General features: G+C 64.6%; 1 protein-coding gene across 1 annotated transcript in view; it reads right to left on the reverse strand.

The window, feature by feature from the left end:
• The window catches only part of CCDC187 (coiled-coil domain containing 187), a 36,879-nt gene extending 25,950 nt beyond the window's left edge, over nucleotides 1–10,929 (reverse strand). The window contains exons 1-7 of the mRNA XM_032595530.1: nucleotides 10,808–10,929; nucleotides 9,844–10,369; nucleotides 9,643–9,811; nucleotides 7,454–7,549; nucleotides 3,945–4,079; nucleotides 2,400–3,418; nucleotides 2,075–2,169 (exon numbers count right to left, since the gene is read on the reverse strand). Coding sequence (XP_032451421.1) covers nucleotides 2,075–2,169; nucleotides 2,400–3,418; nucleotides 3,945–4,079; nucleotides 7,454–7,549; nucleotides 9,643–9,811; nucleotides 9,844–10,369; nucleotides 10,808–10,929 — 2,162 coding nt within the window. The remainder of the gene's footprint in view (nucleotides 1–2,074; nucleotides 2,170–2,399; nucleotides 3,419–3,944; nucleotides 4,080–7,453; nucleotides 7,550–9,642; nucleotides 9,812–9,843; nucleotides 10,370–10,807) is intronic.
• Nucleotides 10,930–14,923: the final 3,994 nt, after the last annotated feature.

A 14,923-nucleotide genomic window follows, 5' to 3' on the forward strand; every position in this document is an offset into this window, starting at 1 on the left:
AAAGTCCTTCAACACGTATGACTCACGTGCACCAAGGGCACAATCGTGAGTGAGAAGGTGACCTACAGAATGGGACAAAGTTATTACAACCCACACGTCCCACGAGGGTCAGAACCCAGAGCATATAAGGGACACCTGCCGTTCAACAGCTACAGCGCACAAAGAATTTGAGGGGATGTTTCTCCAAAGAGCCAATAAACACACGAAAAAGAGGCCGAACATCGCGGGTGATCAGGGAGACGCAAACCCAGATCGCAGTAAGATACCCCTTCACGGCGGTCAGGGTGCCTACGACTTAACAATAAATAAACGGGGCGCCTGGGTGGTTCGGTCGGGCGAGCGTCCGATTCTTGATTTCGGCTCAGGTCATGATCCCAGGGTCGTGGGATCGAGCCCCACACCGGACTCTACGTTAAGCGCAGAGCCTGCCTGAGATTCTCCCTCTCCCTCTCTCTCTGCCCCTCTCCCCCACTCGCTCCCTCTCTCTCTCTTTCCCTCAAAAAAAAAAAATAATTAACTAAATAAAAATAAATGAATTAAAATTAAAAATAACCAGTGTTGACAGGATGTGAAGAAATCGGAAGCATTCCATAAAAAGGAAATCTGGACACCGGCCACAACGTGGATGCACCTGGAGAACACCTTGCTCCGTGAGATGTGCCCTGCACAGAAGGACCAGTCCTGAAGGATCCACTCCCAGGAGGCTCTAGATAAATCAGATCCACGGGCACGGGGGGGGGGGGGGGTCGGGGACGGGGGGGGGGTGTAATGGGACAGAGTCCAGTCTGGGAAGGTGGACACGTTCTGGGGACAGACGGAGGGGACGGCTGCATGACAGCGTGAATGTGCTTAAAGACAGTAAATCTACATTGTGTGTATTTCCCCACAACTTCTTTAAAACGTGGAGGGGAAAAAGAACACAAGAAAGCAAGATGAAGGGCCCACGGGACCCGCGGGCATCACGTCAAGGCGGCCAGGAGCCCTCGGCCGGCCTTTCCACGGAGGACGGGGGCTGCCCTGGGCAGTGGCTGGTCTCTCCGTCGGGATGCAGGTGCGGAGTGTGTGAACGTCACTGAGCTGCACAACCTGGGACCCGCATCTTCTTCAGGATGTTCCCAGACGTCAAGTTTAAGAAGCTGAAAACCGCGCAGCCTCCTGGGCTGCTCTGTGGACCTGTAACCCCCGGGAGTGCCCCAAGCAAAGTGGGGGACAGTCTCCTGACCCCGAGCTTTAAGGTGCCGTCCCGGGGAGGGGCTTTCTGAACAGGTGCCCGGCTCCATTAAAATACGCAATAGTGAAAACCAAACAAAAACGGGAGGGAGAAAAACAGAAAAGCAGTTGGCGGGACACAGAGAAACTGGGACCCTCCTCCGTCGCCGGTGGGGATACAAAACGAGGCAGCCGGTGTGAAGCCATCTGGCGGTTTCTCGAAAAGTTAAACACCGAGTTTTCAAATAAAGTTGCCTGGCAATTCCACTCCCAGGTGTGTAACAAGGGACACGAAATAGGCATTCAGTGAATTCATCCACAGCGGCACTAACCACAGCAGCCTGGGGGGCGGGGTGGGGGGGGGAAACAGTCCAAACGTCCACCAACTGACCAACGGATAAACCATCTGTGGCCGTCAGGCCACGGAACGGGGTTTGGCCATAACGACAGGACGAAACCCTAATGCGCGCGACAACACAGACGCGCCCAGAAAACACGCTCCAAGAGAGAAGCGGCCTCCCAGCGGCCACGCCCTGCCAGGCTCCAGTGATGTGAATCTGTAGGCGGGGAGCAGACTGGGGCGACGGGGGGCCGCGGGGAGGCCCTGGAGCCATGCCGACGGGTACAGGGTTCCCTTTCGGGGTGAGACGATGTTGTGTGTGCAGAGAGAGGTGGTGGTCACACGACACCGGGGAGGTGCCCAATGCCCACCCCCCCCACCGCCATCGCATGCCCTCAATGGCTCACTTAAGGGGCTGTGGAACCCGGGACAGCCCTGTTCACCAGCTCTGGGCAGAGGAAGCCGCCTCAGCCTGGAGGAGCGCCCCCCCCCCCAAGGAACTGCAGCCCCCACCTGCCTACCCACCTGCCCGGGGCCTCCTGGTCCCCCAGCACCATGCCGGAGGTCACCTTGCTCCACTCCAGCACAGGCGACCCCAGGCTCCCAGAGGCTTCCAGGCCCTAAAGCAGAGGAGAACACGGTCAGAGCCCGCCTCGGACAAAAGACCCCGAGACCCTGTCCCTTAGTCCCAGAGCTAAGGGTCTCAGGCTGGAGCCCTCGGGGGGCCCCCTCCCTAGGGGCTGGGACAGAGGCAGTGGGGTCCCTCCAGAGCCCCACCATACCCAGGGAGGCAGGCACTTGGGGACGTCAGAGACTCAGCACCGCGTCCTCACCGGCACACCGCGCGTACCTCGGACTGTGCACAATGCGGAAAAAAGGTCACGATGCCGGGGGTCGTGTGGGACACCACAGGGACGGCTTTGCCGAGGACGGCCTCCCTCTGCTTCCTGTACACATCCTGCAGCCTCTGGTTTCTCAGCTCGAGCGCCCGCAGGGCCGAGGCCTTCTCCTCCAGGGCCTGTCGCCTCCGGGCCAGCGCCTTCTGGCGCATGAACTCCCGCAGGGACTCAGAGCTGTAGGGGTGACCCAGGACCCCCCGGGGCTTCGGGCAGGGTGGCGGCACCCTCACCTCGTTCTCCTTCCCAGGGGCGTTCCTGGGGGCCCCGGGGGCCGGCCTCATCCAGTCTCGCTTTGGCTCCGAGGGAGGCGGGAGCGAGCCTCGGCCCCTGCATGGGGTGCCCTTGCTGCGCAGGAAGGAGGCGCTCCACGGCCGCTGGGCCGCTGGGCTCCACGGGCTTTGGGCAGAGCTCTCCCAGTCTTCATGAGCAGCCCAGGTCCTCTGGGGCTGGGAGGGCTGCCCGGCCGAGGCGCTCCAGGGCCGCTGAGGGAAGGAGGTCAGCCTTTCAGGGGGGCTCCCAGGCCTCTGGAAGGAGGGGTTCCGTCCTTGGGCCGCCCGGGTCATCTGGGGACAGGACTCCCACCCAGCCACGGTGCTCCAGCGATGCCCCGTGGGGAAGCTGCCAGCCCTCTCTAAGGCCCGAGGACTCTTCGAGAAGGAGCCCCGGACATCTGGGGTGCTCCAGGGGCCCTGCTGCCTCCTCTCTGCCAGGTTCTGCAGCCACAACTTTGACCGCCCCAGCTCTGGCCCTCCCCTGGGGCGGTGGCTCCAGGCCAACTCCAGCCCGGCCTGGATTTGCTGGCGGAGGTCTCTAAGGACAGCCATGGCATTCTGGATGGTCACAGGCTGCTCGCAGGAGGGCAGGTTGGGCGTATTGGCGGACACCTGCAGGCCGCCGCGGACAGAGGCTGGACTGGGCATCCGGGGACGGGCAGGGGAGCTCTTAGCAGCTCCAACTTTCTTGCTGTCTCCTGCAAACACAGGTGGTCACGGGTGTCAGGGGCTGCAGGGCCCCGGGGGGGAGCAGAGCCAGCTCCCCTCCCTCCCCCCAGAAGCACCCTTGGCCCTGCTCCCAGCCCCTCCTGGCCCCTGCACACAGCATGGGTTTGCAGAAGCCCTCCAGGTGCACATGCCACATCCTGGTGACTCGAGGCTGTGCCCGGGCACGTTCACCCCAGACACGGTGAACACAGCGTGATGGGGGTGACGTGTGTCTGCCGGAGGAGCCCCTGCCCCTCCCACCCTGCCTTCCCTCAGTCGGGAAAGCCTAGCCTCCTGGGAGCCTGAAAGGTGTCTCTCGGGGACAGAAATCCTTTCCTTAGGCTTTCAAACGTAATGGTTTCCCCCAAGTCCTGTCTGATGGCAGGTTTGGAGGGCATCCGACAGGCCGCTGGGGAGAGGCCTGCTCCTGGACCTGATGTCCCTCCTTCGCCCTCTGCGCCCACCGCCCAGAGGCTACAGCGCAACAGGAGGAGCCAGAGGCGAGGCACCAGGTACCTAATTCCGCGGCGGGGGCCTGGTCTCTCGAGGGAGCCTCCCTCTGGAGCCTGCGGAGGGCCGGAGGGGGCCCAAGCAGGGCCCTCGCCAGGGCTGGTCCTTTCCTCCAGGCGTAAACACCGACCAACTCAGAATCTTAAACAGAAAACGCACACACAGCCGAGCAGCCGGGGCCTTCCCAATGCCGGCCCAGACGGGGAGGTTGCTGGCCCCGGGCAGTCCCCTGGGACCAATTCACACGCCCCCAGAGGAGCTGGGGTGAGCCTCAGCCACCAGGCAGCAAGAGGCAGGGCTGAGTCCCAGGATGACTTTGGACGGTGACCTGACTTCTCTGACCCTCGGTTAACGGGACAATAAAAGCTGCTCCCCGCGGGAGCAACACAGGCCCAGGTGCGCGGCACGTGCTCAGTAAACACCGGCCCGTAGTGACAAGGACGGTAATAACGAAGAGCCATCAGCACAGGCAGGGCCAGTGGGAGGCTACGGCCACAGTTGACCACTCGCACCGGGCCTGCAGCAAATTATTTGCTTTTAAGCCGGTGTGGCTCCGCAGCAAAGGGGCTGGGCACCAACAAGGATGCCCAGGCCAGCACGACGAGGGGTCCCGGAGAGCACGGACAAACACCCACCGTGTCCCAAACGCAAACGAGGTTTTGTTAACAAATGTTGTCATCTGAGGAACGTCATTTATCAAAATTCTTCATAATCCCAGAATACTCTCACCAAATGCCAATGCCAGCCCCACCATGGTTACAAACCCATCCACAAGGGCCGTGGCGGAGGCCAGTTTTTGCCAAGCAAGGGTGACTTAGAGCAGAGACCATCAGGAGAGGTGACCCCCGGGGCAGCAACCAACAGGGTCAGGCCCCTCCCCAACACACGCTTGAGGATCTCTGGCCCAAGGCCCAGACCCAGAGAGAGAGGCAAGCCTGAACCGGCGGCTGCAGGAAGGGGAAAGGGCCACGCCAAGCCACGCCCTCCCTAGGCCACGCCCCGAAAGCTTGCCTTCTGTAAAGCCTCGCCCCTTCAGGACCCGAAGCCAAGGCCACGCCTTCCACAAACCACACCCCTCCAGGGAGGGCCCCTGAGGTCACGCCCCCACAAACCACACCCCTCCAGGAAGGGCCCCTGAGGTCACGCCCCCACAAACCACACCCCTCCAGGGAGGGCCCCTGAGGCCACGCCCCCCACGCCAGGGCCCGGGAACACCGGAGGTTAAAGCGTGGTCTGGGGAATCCCAGACCGGGTTTAAATTCTGGCTCTGCTGATTACTAGCTATGGGCTTCGGGCGAGTGACCCTCCTCGGTTTCCCCACAAGACCACAGGCATGAAACGGGGTGGGCCAGGAAGGGACAGGGTTCCGCTGGCAGAGACGAAGGCCAGGGCTGAGGCCGGCACTGCCCAGCTGGCCGCACCTGGGTGTTGGATGGTACCGAGGGAGGAGGGGGGGCTCCCCAGCAAGGCTCCTGAGTCCTGGCCCCTGTCGCTGCTGACCTGCACAAAGTCCTCGCTCCTCCCTGCCACTGTGCAGGCCCTGCTCTGGACGAGGGGGCTGCCCGCTGGCCGGGACCCTCCCCACAGGCCCCTCCATCACTGGCCGCTCATCCCCCATTAGCCCGCCAGAGGGGTCCGGGTCAATAAATGGGTCCTGATGGGCACATTTTTTCTTCCGCCGAGCAGTTTAATGGCAATTAATTTTTTTACGAGAGGATTTTTAATCTGTGGAAATGGATGAAGTCCCCAAGTGCCCTGTCAAAGTTCCAGGGCCGACTTAATCTATGATAAAAAATGCAAAGTGAGGCGGTATAATCTGAAATTAAATATAGGGCTTCATTTTCCTTCAGCCCGGATGGATGAATATTTTATAACTATTGTGATTTAATTTTTTGTTAACTACAGCAAATTTCTAATTCATCCAATTCCCAAGTCCTGCGGCTCTGACCTCTGAACCCAAGCTCATCTCTCCTTAGCCCAGCTGTGACTTGGTCACTGACAGAAACTAATGGTCAGCTCCGTCAGGGTGACACGGTGGTTACGATGATGGATGCAGCCAGTGGCATGCCCTTTGACCCAGTGTCAGACAGAAAGCAAGTCATTTTTCAAGCGAGCCATTAAAATAAAACAAACCAAAAAGCTGAGGGGGGGGGGGGAGACAACGATACAGAAAACTATTGTATTTTGTGCCTTTTCAGTGAGCCTTCCGGAACCTTCTCTGTGGCTCCCAGCATCCCTCACTGTCAGGTTCGAGTGGAGGTTTTCCCTGCTGTCTGGTCACCTCTTACCCTGCTGAATAGACGTGTCTGCCCCCATGGCTGCCCGCCTCCCTCGAGGGTCCCTGAAGCCAATGGCGGAGGAGGGACACGTTCATTCGTCCGGCGGCAGCCCGTGCTCTCCCAGAGTGGAGGCGGCAGGTCTGATGGCGTGGAGCAGAAAGATGGCCAGAGCACCCGCCCCTGGCTCTCTCAGGTGAGGAGCACAGGCCTGGAGCCAGCACACCAGTGCAGCCCTGGGCAGGCTGTTGAACCTCTCCGAGCCTCAGTGTCCCCGTCTACAGCACGGGAGCAAGCCCGTCTACCCCAGGGGAGTGCTGTGGGGGTCCCTGAGCTGATGTCCAGAGAGCACGAGGCACACAGAGCCAGCGCTGACTGCCAAGAACAGTCAAGCCCCAGGGGAACACCGCCTCCCTCGTCCCACACACACCAAAGTGGCCCTTCTGGGGCTGGCAGATCCACCACGAGGGCAGGGTCACAAACCGACCCAGCCTGGGCAGCTGGGTCCCTGCTGGATGTCAACACCCCAAACCCCCACCTCTGGGGGCCCCAGGGTGTGACCTCAGGCCTGCCACCATCACCAGCTTTTCCTCGGACTCTCCTGGGATGTGATCGGCCGAAGCGCACCCCTGCCTGATGGCCCCAAGTCCCCAAAGGGCTGGGAGACAGTGGGCACTATCTAAGGCCTTTCCTATCACCGAGTGCTGTGGGGGAAGGCAGGTGTTCCGGGCTTGCTGTCTGGATTCCAATCCCAGGCCAGGTGCCTAGGGAGACCTCTCCCTCCAGCAGCCCCCACCGCTCACGCTCACGAGTGATGCCTCGGAGCACAGACTGTGAATGCACGTTCAGTCGCGGAGAGCGGTCCGTGTCCCTACAGACTCTCTTGGTCTAGGGGTGCTGGAAGGACAGCCCACGGCACGGGGGGTTGTGGACTCGCGCTTCCTCACGGCGGATGACCCCTGTGCTGGCGGGGACCACGCGGCGCCCCGGTGACGCCCAGGCAGGGTCTACACTCACCCGAGATGCGGACGCCAGTGCCGCCCCTCCTTCACGCGTGGCAGACCCTCCACTCGAGATCGGCCCCTGCCCGTCCCAGGCCCCTGTGCACGCAGCGCCCCAGGCCCCCGGGGCGCCCGTCCATCCGCAGCACCGGAACCAGAAGCCGCGTGCCCACCTAGTGAGCCGGGTCACGGACTTTTACCCCAGGCCTTGCCGGGGCCGCAAACGGGCAAACCTTACCTGTGTCTTTGGCATCTCTTCTAGAGGTGGGCGACTGGGGGGCTCTCTCCCTCGTGCAAGGACGGCTTTTCATTCTTTTGGTTTTCTCCCGTGGAGCTTCAGGGAGAGGAGAGGAGGAGGGAAGGCGGGGAGGGTGAGCAGTGACGGCCACACGGCCGGCCACGCTGGCGGCCCCCTGCCCCTACAGAGCCACGCGCCCGTCCTGCCTGCTCCCGGGGACTGTGCCGGCGCGGGCAGCTGAGTGCGGGGCCAGAGGGGCACACGTGGCCGTCCGCCTCTTGGTGGTCTGCACAGGCCCCCCCTTCACGCCCCGACTGGTCACGAATGCCCACGTGCCCGGGGCCGCGAGCCACCGAGGACAGGAACGGCCTCCCGTCTGAGTTGCCCGCGACCATCTCGGTCTGCCGTGCGGCCCTCGTGTTTGTTGACTGAATAGACGGCCGAGTGGGCCGCCACGGAGAGGCGGCCCAGCAGGGGGACGTGGGGGGAGGGGCGCCGCGTGGTGGGGGTCCACCCTGGCGGGACGTGTGAAGACACGGAGACCGCGGGGGGTGGAGGTTGTCCAAGTCCCCGGGCAAGCACAGCGGCCAGCAGGACTGGGCCAGCTTCCTGAGGGCCAGTGGGGCCCCCTCTCCCCATGCGGTCTGGCCTCGCTCGTCCCTGTTCACCGCTGGGGCGGGGGCCGTGTCCGGGAAGCACCGAGAAGCCAATCAGCCAGCGATGTGTGAGCAGGACCGGGGGCGCTCGGGGAAAGGCTGGCCTGAAGGACTCTCCAGGCCTCCAGGCCTTGGCCGGTCCCTCTGTCCTCGGTGCCCACAACCCGCTGGCAGGAGGGACCTCCAGCACCCAGGCCTGTACAAAAGCACAATTCTACAGGATCCACTCACAGGAGGCCCTGGAGGAGTCGGAGCCACGGACACGGAGAGCAGGAGGGTGGGGCTGGGGGAGGGGAGGGTCCACGTGTAACGGGACCGGGTCCAGTCTGGGAAGACGAACACGTTCTGGGGACGGACGGGGGGGGGGGGGGGGGACGGCTGCACGACAGTGTGAGTGCGCCTGACGCCCCCGAACTGCGTCCTTGAAAGTGGTTACGACGGTAAATGTTGTGTTGTATGTTACCACAATTAAAAAAGAAAAAAGGAAAAGACCTCGGCCCTGCCCCACACCTACTTCCGGAGGGTTCTAAAGCTGGGAGGGGGAGACGTGACTATCAAGGACTGGTGACCGATGACACCAGGTGCCGAGTGACCAATGGCCAAGTCCCGTCCTTGCCTGAGGGGCCCCGTGGCCTCTGTGGGATGGGAGCGGACGGGAGAGCTGAGGCCGTAGGGGTCCCGTGGGTGGAGGAGGAGAAAGGCAGGGTGATCGCTGTGAGCCACGGCCCGCCTGGGCGTCCGGCTACAGGGAGTTGTCGCAGCCCCCCCGGCCACATTAGCCAGAGCTGGGGCCTACGGGGAGTTGTCGCAGCCCCCGGCCACGTTAGCCAGAGCTGGGGCCTACGGGGAGTTGTCGCAGCCCCCGGCCACGTTAGCCAGAGCTGGGGCCTACGGGGAGTTGTCGCAGCCCCCGGCCACGTTAGCCAGAGCTTGGCCCGGCCCCCTTGGCTTTGATCAGCAGGCACCTTGGACCCCACCGGCATCTGTACTCGGCTCACACATCCAGCTGGGGCAGGACACACCCAAAAACGCCCCTGTGACAGCTGCCCCGGGGGTCCCAAATCCCATGCTGACCAGCCTCTCGCCCACCCTCAGTGCCACTATTGCCCCGTGGAAAACCCATCCTGTTCCCCTGCACCGAGGACCCCAGAAGCCTCGGGCGTCCCAGGGCAGCCTGATTTCTGCTGCCGAGGCCCTCCCCCTCCCCCACTCCAGGGCCCCCCCCCCCCCCCAATCTTGCCGGAGTGAGGCTGTCTCTGCACGTGAGGGACGCCCTCCTCCCCCTCGCCATCTGCAAACGGTGCCAGCCTGCACTCCTTCCCCGAGGCGGGCGCCGAGGTTCGGAAGTCCTACCCCCACGGAATGGCGGGCTGGGTCCAGACCCCTGCTCGGCCCTTTCATAAAGGGCTGGGACCCTCTCTAGTGTCCCCGTCTGAGTGTGATCAAATAGAGCCGATCGCCTGGTGAGAGAGAAGCTGTATGGTCCAGAACCGTGTGGCCCCGACCGCCGCCTGGGTGTCCAAACGGGCTCACCTGAGGCCTGGCGCTGGGGGACCCTGGAGGGCTCTCGCCCCCGGCCCGGGATGGCCTTATCTTCTGCTCCACACGGAGCCTCGCTCGGGGTGCCTAAGCCCGGAGAAGATGAGAGGGAGCATCGTGAGACAGGTTGCGCAAAGTTCCAGGAAAAGGTCCCCATCCGGCAGCCGCTCAAAAGGCTTCAAACGCAGCACCTTTGATGGTGGCCCCAGGCCCAAGTACGTCCCACGGGGCCGGATCGGGGTGCGCCAGCCTTCCGGCCTTCCTGCGGGGATGTGGCTTGGAGACTCTGTAGAGGCGCGAGGCGCTGGAGGGCGTCGAGGTGCCCAGAGAGGCACAGCTGGCCTGCCACTGTGCCTGGGCCCGGATCTTGTCCCTAAGCCGTTCCAGTCGTGGGTTGCTCTCTCTCAGCTGCCACCGGGGCCCCTGCACCTGGGGGGGCCGCTCCTTCCAGGGCCCGGGGAGAGATGTGCAGGACTCGTGGCCCCCGGAGGAGCCGGAAAGGCGGCCTGATGACACCGAGCTGTCCCCATCCCTGGCCTCCTCGCTTTCGGACCACCCCAGGAGGCTGCAGGCCTTCCTCTGGGGGCCTGGCTGCTCCGTGTAGTCGGACCAGGCCACGTGGGGAGCTCCCCGCAGGTCCCCTGGCTGCCGGGAGGGCCTGGCCCACCTCAGGGCAGCCATGGCATCATCATCAGCCGCAGATGGACGGAGCCCGGAGTCCCTGGGGAGAGAGAAGCAGACTGGCCGGTCAGGAGTGGGGACCCGGCCATGCCGAGCAGAAGAACATCTCCCATGGCACAACCCCCCCCCCCCAGCCCAGCACCCCTCCTGCTCCCTCATTCTCCTGTCTCAGAAGCCCCACCGCCAAGGAAGGTGCAGGGGACCAGTGAAACGCCCCATGCACGGCACTGCTGTGACGGCCCCTCGGACGGCCACCTGGAGCCTTTGAGGCAGGCACCGCGATCGGCCCAATTTGCAGATGGGGAAACTGAGGCCCTGGGGAAGGCACCGCGATCGGTCCAATTTGCAGATGGGGAAACTGAGGCTCTGGAGAAGGCATGCAGCAGAGGCCCCCAAGTCCTCTGTCCTCATGCTGACCGGGCTGCCCTCCTGGGAAAGGAAGCCCCCACCTGGTCCAGGGGGCGGGCACAGACACTACCTGGGCTTGGCTCTAGCCTTCCTGGCGGCTGGCCTGCCCCGGGCCTCGAGGTTGTCTTTGGGGTGGGGCTGGGTCGTGTCTCCTAGGAGGATTGGCAGCATTCCCGGGACCGAGATCGACATGGCCCCAGGGCCGGGCCGAGGGCGGGATCTGGTGAGCCCCCTGGTCACCGCCTGCCCTGAGGTCACAGATGGTGCCTTCACAGGGCAGCCTGCTGGCCTGAGGCCCGACGTCCATCCCTGCGCGGGCTGGGCCGGCCGGCCTTCTCCAGTCCCCTGGCCCACGATGGAGACCCTCAGGATACTTGTGGAAACTGGGCAGACATGGCGGGCTGCCGGGCCCTGGGCCGGAGTGGCGGGGGGCGGGGGGCTTTCTAACGAGCTGCCTCTTAGCAGGGTGGGAGAGAATTCTGGGTGGCCTGTGACAGCATAATAACCCCACGTCACTCAGCGGCAGGGCCGAGGCCTTCAGCTCCTGCTGGGGCGATGGGCAGGGCCCCACCCCCTTCCTCCCAGGGCACCAGAGCCAGTGGCTGCGCGGGTGGTGAGTGGACCGGCCGGGGCTGCGGTCGGGCTGGGCCAGCGTGGGGGCACAGGGAGGGGCTGGGGGCACTTCCGGGGCCCTGCACTCCCAGGGCTGCACCCCAGCCTGGCCCACCTGCAGTGGGCGTCCCGGCCGGCGGAGTGGTGGAGAGGGTGTGGACTCTGCGGTCAGCTGCTCTGAGCAGGGCATGGTCCCCCGGAGCAGAGCTCCGTCAAACCCCCGCTCCGCCCCCAGCCGGCTGAGTAACCTCGGGCGACCAGAGACCCCACCCTGCCCCTGCCTCAGGGTATTGTGAGCAGCTGGTGAGTTCACTCCAGCAGGGGGCGCTGAGCGGGGCGGCCGGGTGGCTGAGCGGGTTACAAAGACTTCGTTTTCAGGACGCCCCGAGGAAGCAAAAGGCAGAATGGAGGGCCTCCTGCCTGTCCGGGGGAAGCAGAGAGGCCTGGACGCGGCTGCAGAGAGGCAGGGCGGCAGGGCACAGGGCGAGGTCCTGAGCCCAGCAGGGCCCTGTCGCAGTAGACATGCCCCCCCCCCCCCCCCCGCAGAGGACCCACCCCAGGGACGGGACCAGCCTGCACTGCGGGGTGCTGTCCCTTCTCTCCCGTCTGGCTTCTCCTGAGGTCGGGACGAGGGGCAGAAGGCGCACATCTCAGGGCACAGAGCCCGCGGGACCCCAGATCCAGCCTTTGGCCCTGGGGCCCTCGACCACACCTGGCGGCCTAGACCGAGGGCGTGCCTCCGCGGACTTGCGTGGCCAGGTCCCCCTGCCGGTGGCACCGTGGCCACCCTCCCGCTCTGCCGCGTCCGCCTGGTGGGGAGTCCCGCCCTGCCTGGGCCTGCCTGCTCCCCGGTGAGGCCAGGCTACAGCGGGTCCCGCCCCTGTGTTCCTTTACAATGTTTGCGAGGGGTCAGTGTCACAGAGGGCTGACCTGGGGTGGCACAGGGGAGCCTGGGGGGGGGGGGGGTCCTTCCAGGACAGCTTCAGGGCACGAGCATGTTCCTGGGACGTGCTGGGGTACATGGGCCTGAGGGCAGCTTCTGCTAAAACCGGGGGTGGCGGGACTGGGAACACTGTGGCTTCCCCAGGGCGTGACCACGGTGTCCCCACCACCACCCTTACAGGCTGCACAACCGAGGAGACTCCCAGAGACAGCTCAGCAGAACCCCCTGCAGCCCTGCCAATGGACCCCACCGTCACTGCGGCCGTGTCCCCCGCCAGGCGCTCAGGCCCTCATCACTCACCCCCAGCGTCCCCCCAACTTTCTAGCCCTGATCCCTAAAGGGCAGAGGGAGGGGCTCTCTGAGCAGAAATAGGTCCTAAGCAGTTTCCCTCCTCAGGAAGCAGCTATTTCATAAATACGATGGCGGGGGTGGGGGGGCGCCTGGGGGGCTCAGGAGGTTAAGTGTCCACCTCCTGTTTTCAGCTCCGGTCACGATCTCACAGTTTGTGGGTTCGAACCCCACATCAGGCTCTGTGCTGACAGCGCTGAGCCTGCTTGGGATCCTCTCTCTCCCTCTCTCTCTCTTCCCCTCCCCGCCTCTCAAAATAAATACACATAAATATATGCAGTCTGCTTCAATGCCCTAGAGTTGATAAAAGCGAAATCATGAAACGAATGTGTGTGCACGTGAAAATAACCAGCTTCGTCGTTGCTCTGTGAGCGGCGACAAGCCCAGAACTTCCTCCCCGGCCCCCCGACCTCCGCCCCCCTCCGTGGGTGCCGCACCTCTCCACAGACCTGGTTCACCGCCCGGGCTTCTAGCCCGGCTCCAAATCAGGGGACGTGCGAGCCCCCAGGGCCTCTCCCTGCCCAGGACCCTCCGTGGACCCTGGCACGCACTGCCCCGGCTCCCTCACACCTGCTGGGGTGACCACAAGCGGCCGGGGCCACGAGCAGCAGCGTGGGCACCAGGTACCACAAGGCCACAGCAGAGACGGCTCCTTCTGTTGCCACATTCGCTCCCTCCCGACCACCCCTGCCTCCTCCCTGCTCATACCTACCAGTGCCACTCTCTCTGAGCGAGGTCCCCTCTGCCCTCCCCAGGGGGCTGGGGACCGCTCCGGGGGGGTGCAGGGTGGCCTGTGTGCAAGTGCTCGTGGCTGTGAGAGCCCCCAGTGTGGCGGGGCCCCGGGTGGAGCAGGTGTCCCGCTCCTTGCCGGGGCCGGGGAGCCCACCCACAGCACCCGCAGCCCACCGTCCACAGACCACGACACGGCTCTGGGCCAGGCCCCTGCTTCCACAGCCTGGCCTGGCTGCAGGGGTGGGGTGGGCGGCAGCTCGGCTCTGTCGGCCACGCTGTTCACGTCTGCCCAGCTCATCCCCCGGGAACCCAGCCCAAAGCACCCCGAGCGGGCTCGGGGACAGAGTCGGTGGACCGTGAAGGAGAAAGGCCCAGGCGCCCACGGTCCCTGGGCCCCAGGGTTTCAGACCACATCGGTCTCACCAGCAGCAGCAGCCGGCCCCGCCTGGACTCGGGCATCGGGCCCTCCAGCCACCGGCTCAGACCCGGCCCTGGGGCAGCACTGGTCCCGGCAGCGAACACACCCGAACTGGCCCTGTCCCCCGATTAGAGTCCCCCGGCACACCAGGCCCTGCCCAGAAGCCACCAAGCAGGGGCCCAGAGAGGGTGGGGTGCAGGGCCTTAGGGTGCAGGCCCAGACGGAAGCGCTCCGGCGGCTGACCCGGGCTCGGGTCACATCTGGGGAAGTGATATGCAGGCAACAAGAGCTGCACAGGCACCCCCCAGCCCCGTGACCCCGGACCCCGACACACAGCACGCGTGCTCGCTGCCCGGGGCTGCAGAGAAGGCAGGCCGGCCTGGGCTGCCAACGGCTTTCTTGCGTGGGAGTCTGGCCAGGGCGGTGTCCCCCAGCCTCTCCATTCTCAGCCACGGCGTCTCTACCAGCCGCTCCCCAGAGGAGAGCGCCAGGCCCCAGGGTGGCAGACGACAGGGCCGAGCAAGGTAACACAAGGCCAAGGTTGGAGGTCCGGAGGGGGGCGCCAGCGGGAAAGCGGGGTGCAAGGGCCGGTGGGTGAGGCGGGGCAGAGGGAAATTCGACACAGGGTCAAGGAGATAAAACCAAGGCGAGGCTGCCTCACCCCGCGACCTCTCCGACCTCTCGACCTCTGGGCTGCACAGCCCAGAAGCCATTTAACCCACCCCCCAGGGGACCCTGGTGCCACCGCCCACTCGCCAAGAGGGACTCACGGCCACACCCACGGAGAGGTCAGCAGGGAGCTCCCCCCCCACCCCGCACCCCCACCCTCAGGCCTGGGCGGCCTCGTCCAAGGCCAGAGTCAGCCCGGCCAGCACCCAGCGCTCAGTACAGCGGCTCCTGAGCCGGCTCCCCGGGGGGCACCCTGCCAGCGGCCGGGCCCTGCCCCCAGCGCGTTCCCCAGGCGACCTGGGGCACCTCCCCACAACCCAAGAGCAAGGCGTTGTCACCCTGCCCACAGTCACTCAACACAGAGCGGAGACCTGTCCTCCGGGCCACCCCCCGCAAACAGGGGGGGAGCTGGAACACCAGCGACCCCGGGGAAAGGAGCCCGTGGACACAGACACCCCCCAGGG

Source organism: Lynx canadensis, chromosome D4 (assembly GCF_007474595.2).
Source record: "Lynx canadensis isolate LIC74 chromosome D4, mLynCan4.pri.v2, whole genome shotgun sequence".
Lineage (NCBI taxonomy): Eukaryota > Metazoa > Chordata > Mammalia > Carnivora > Felidae > Lynx > Lynx canadensis.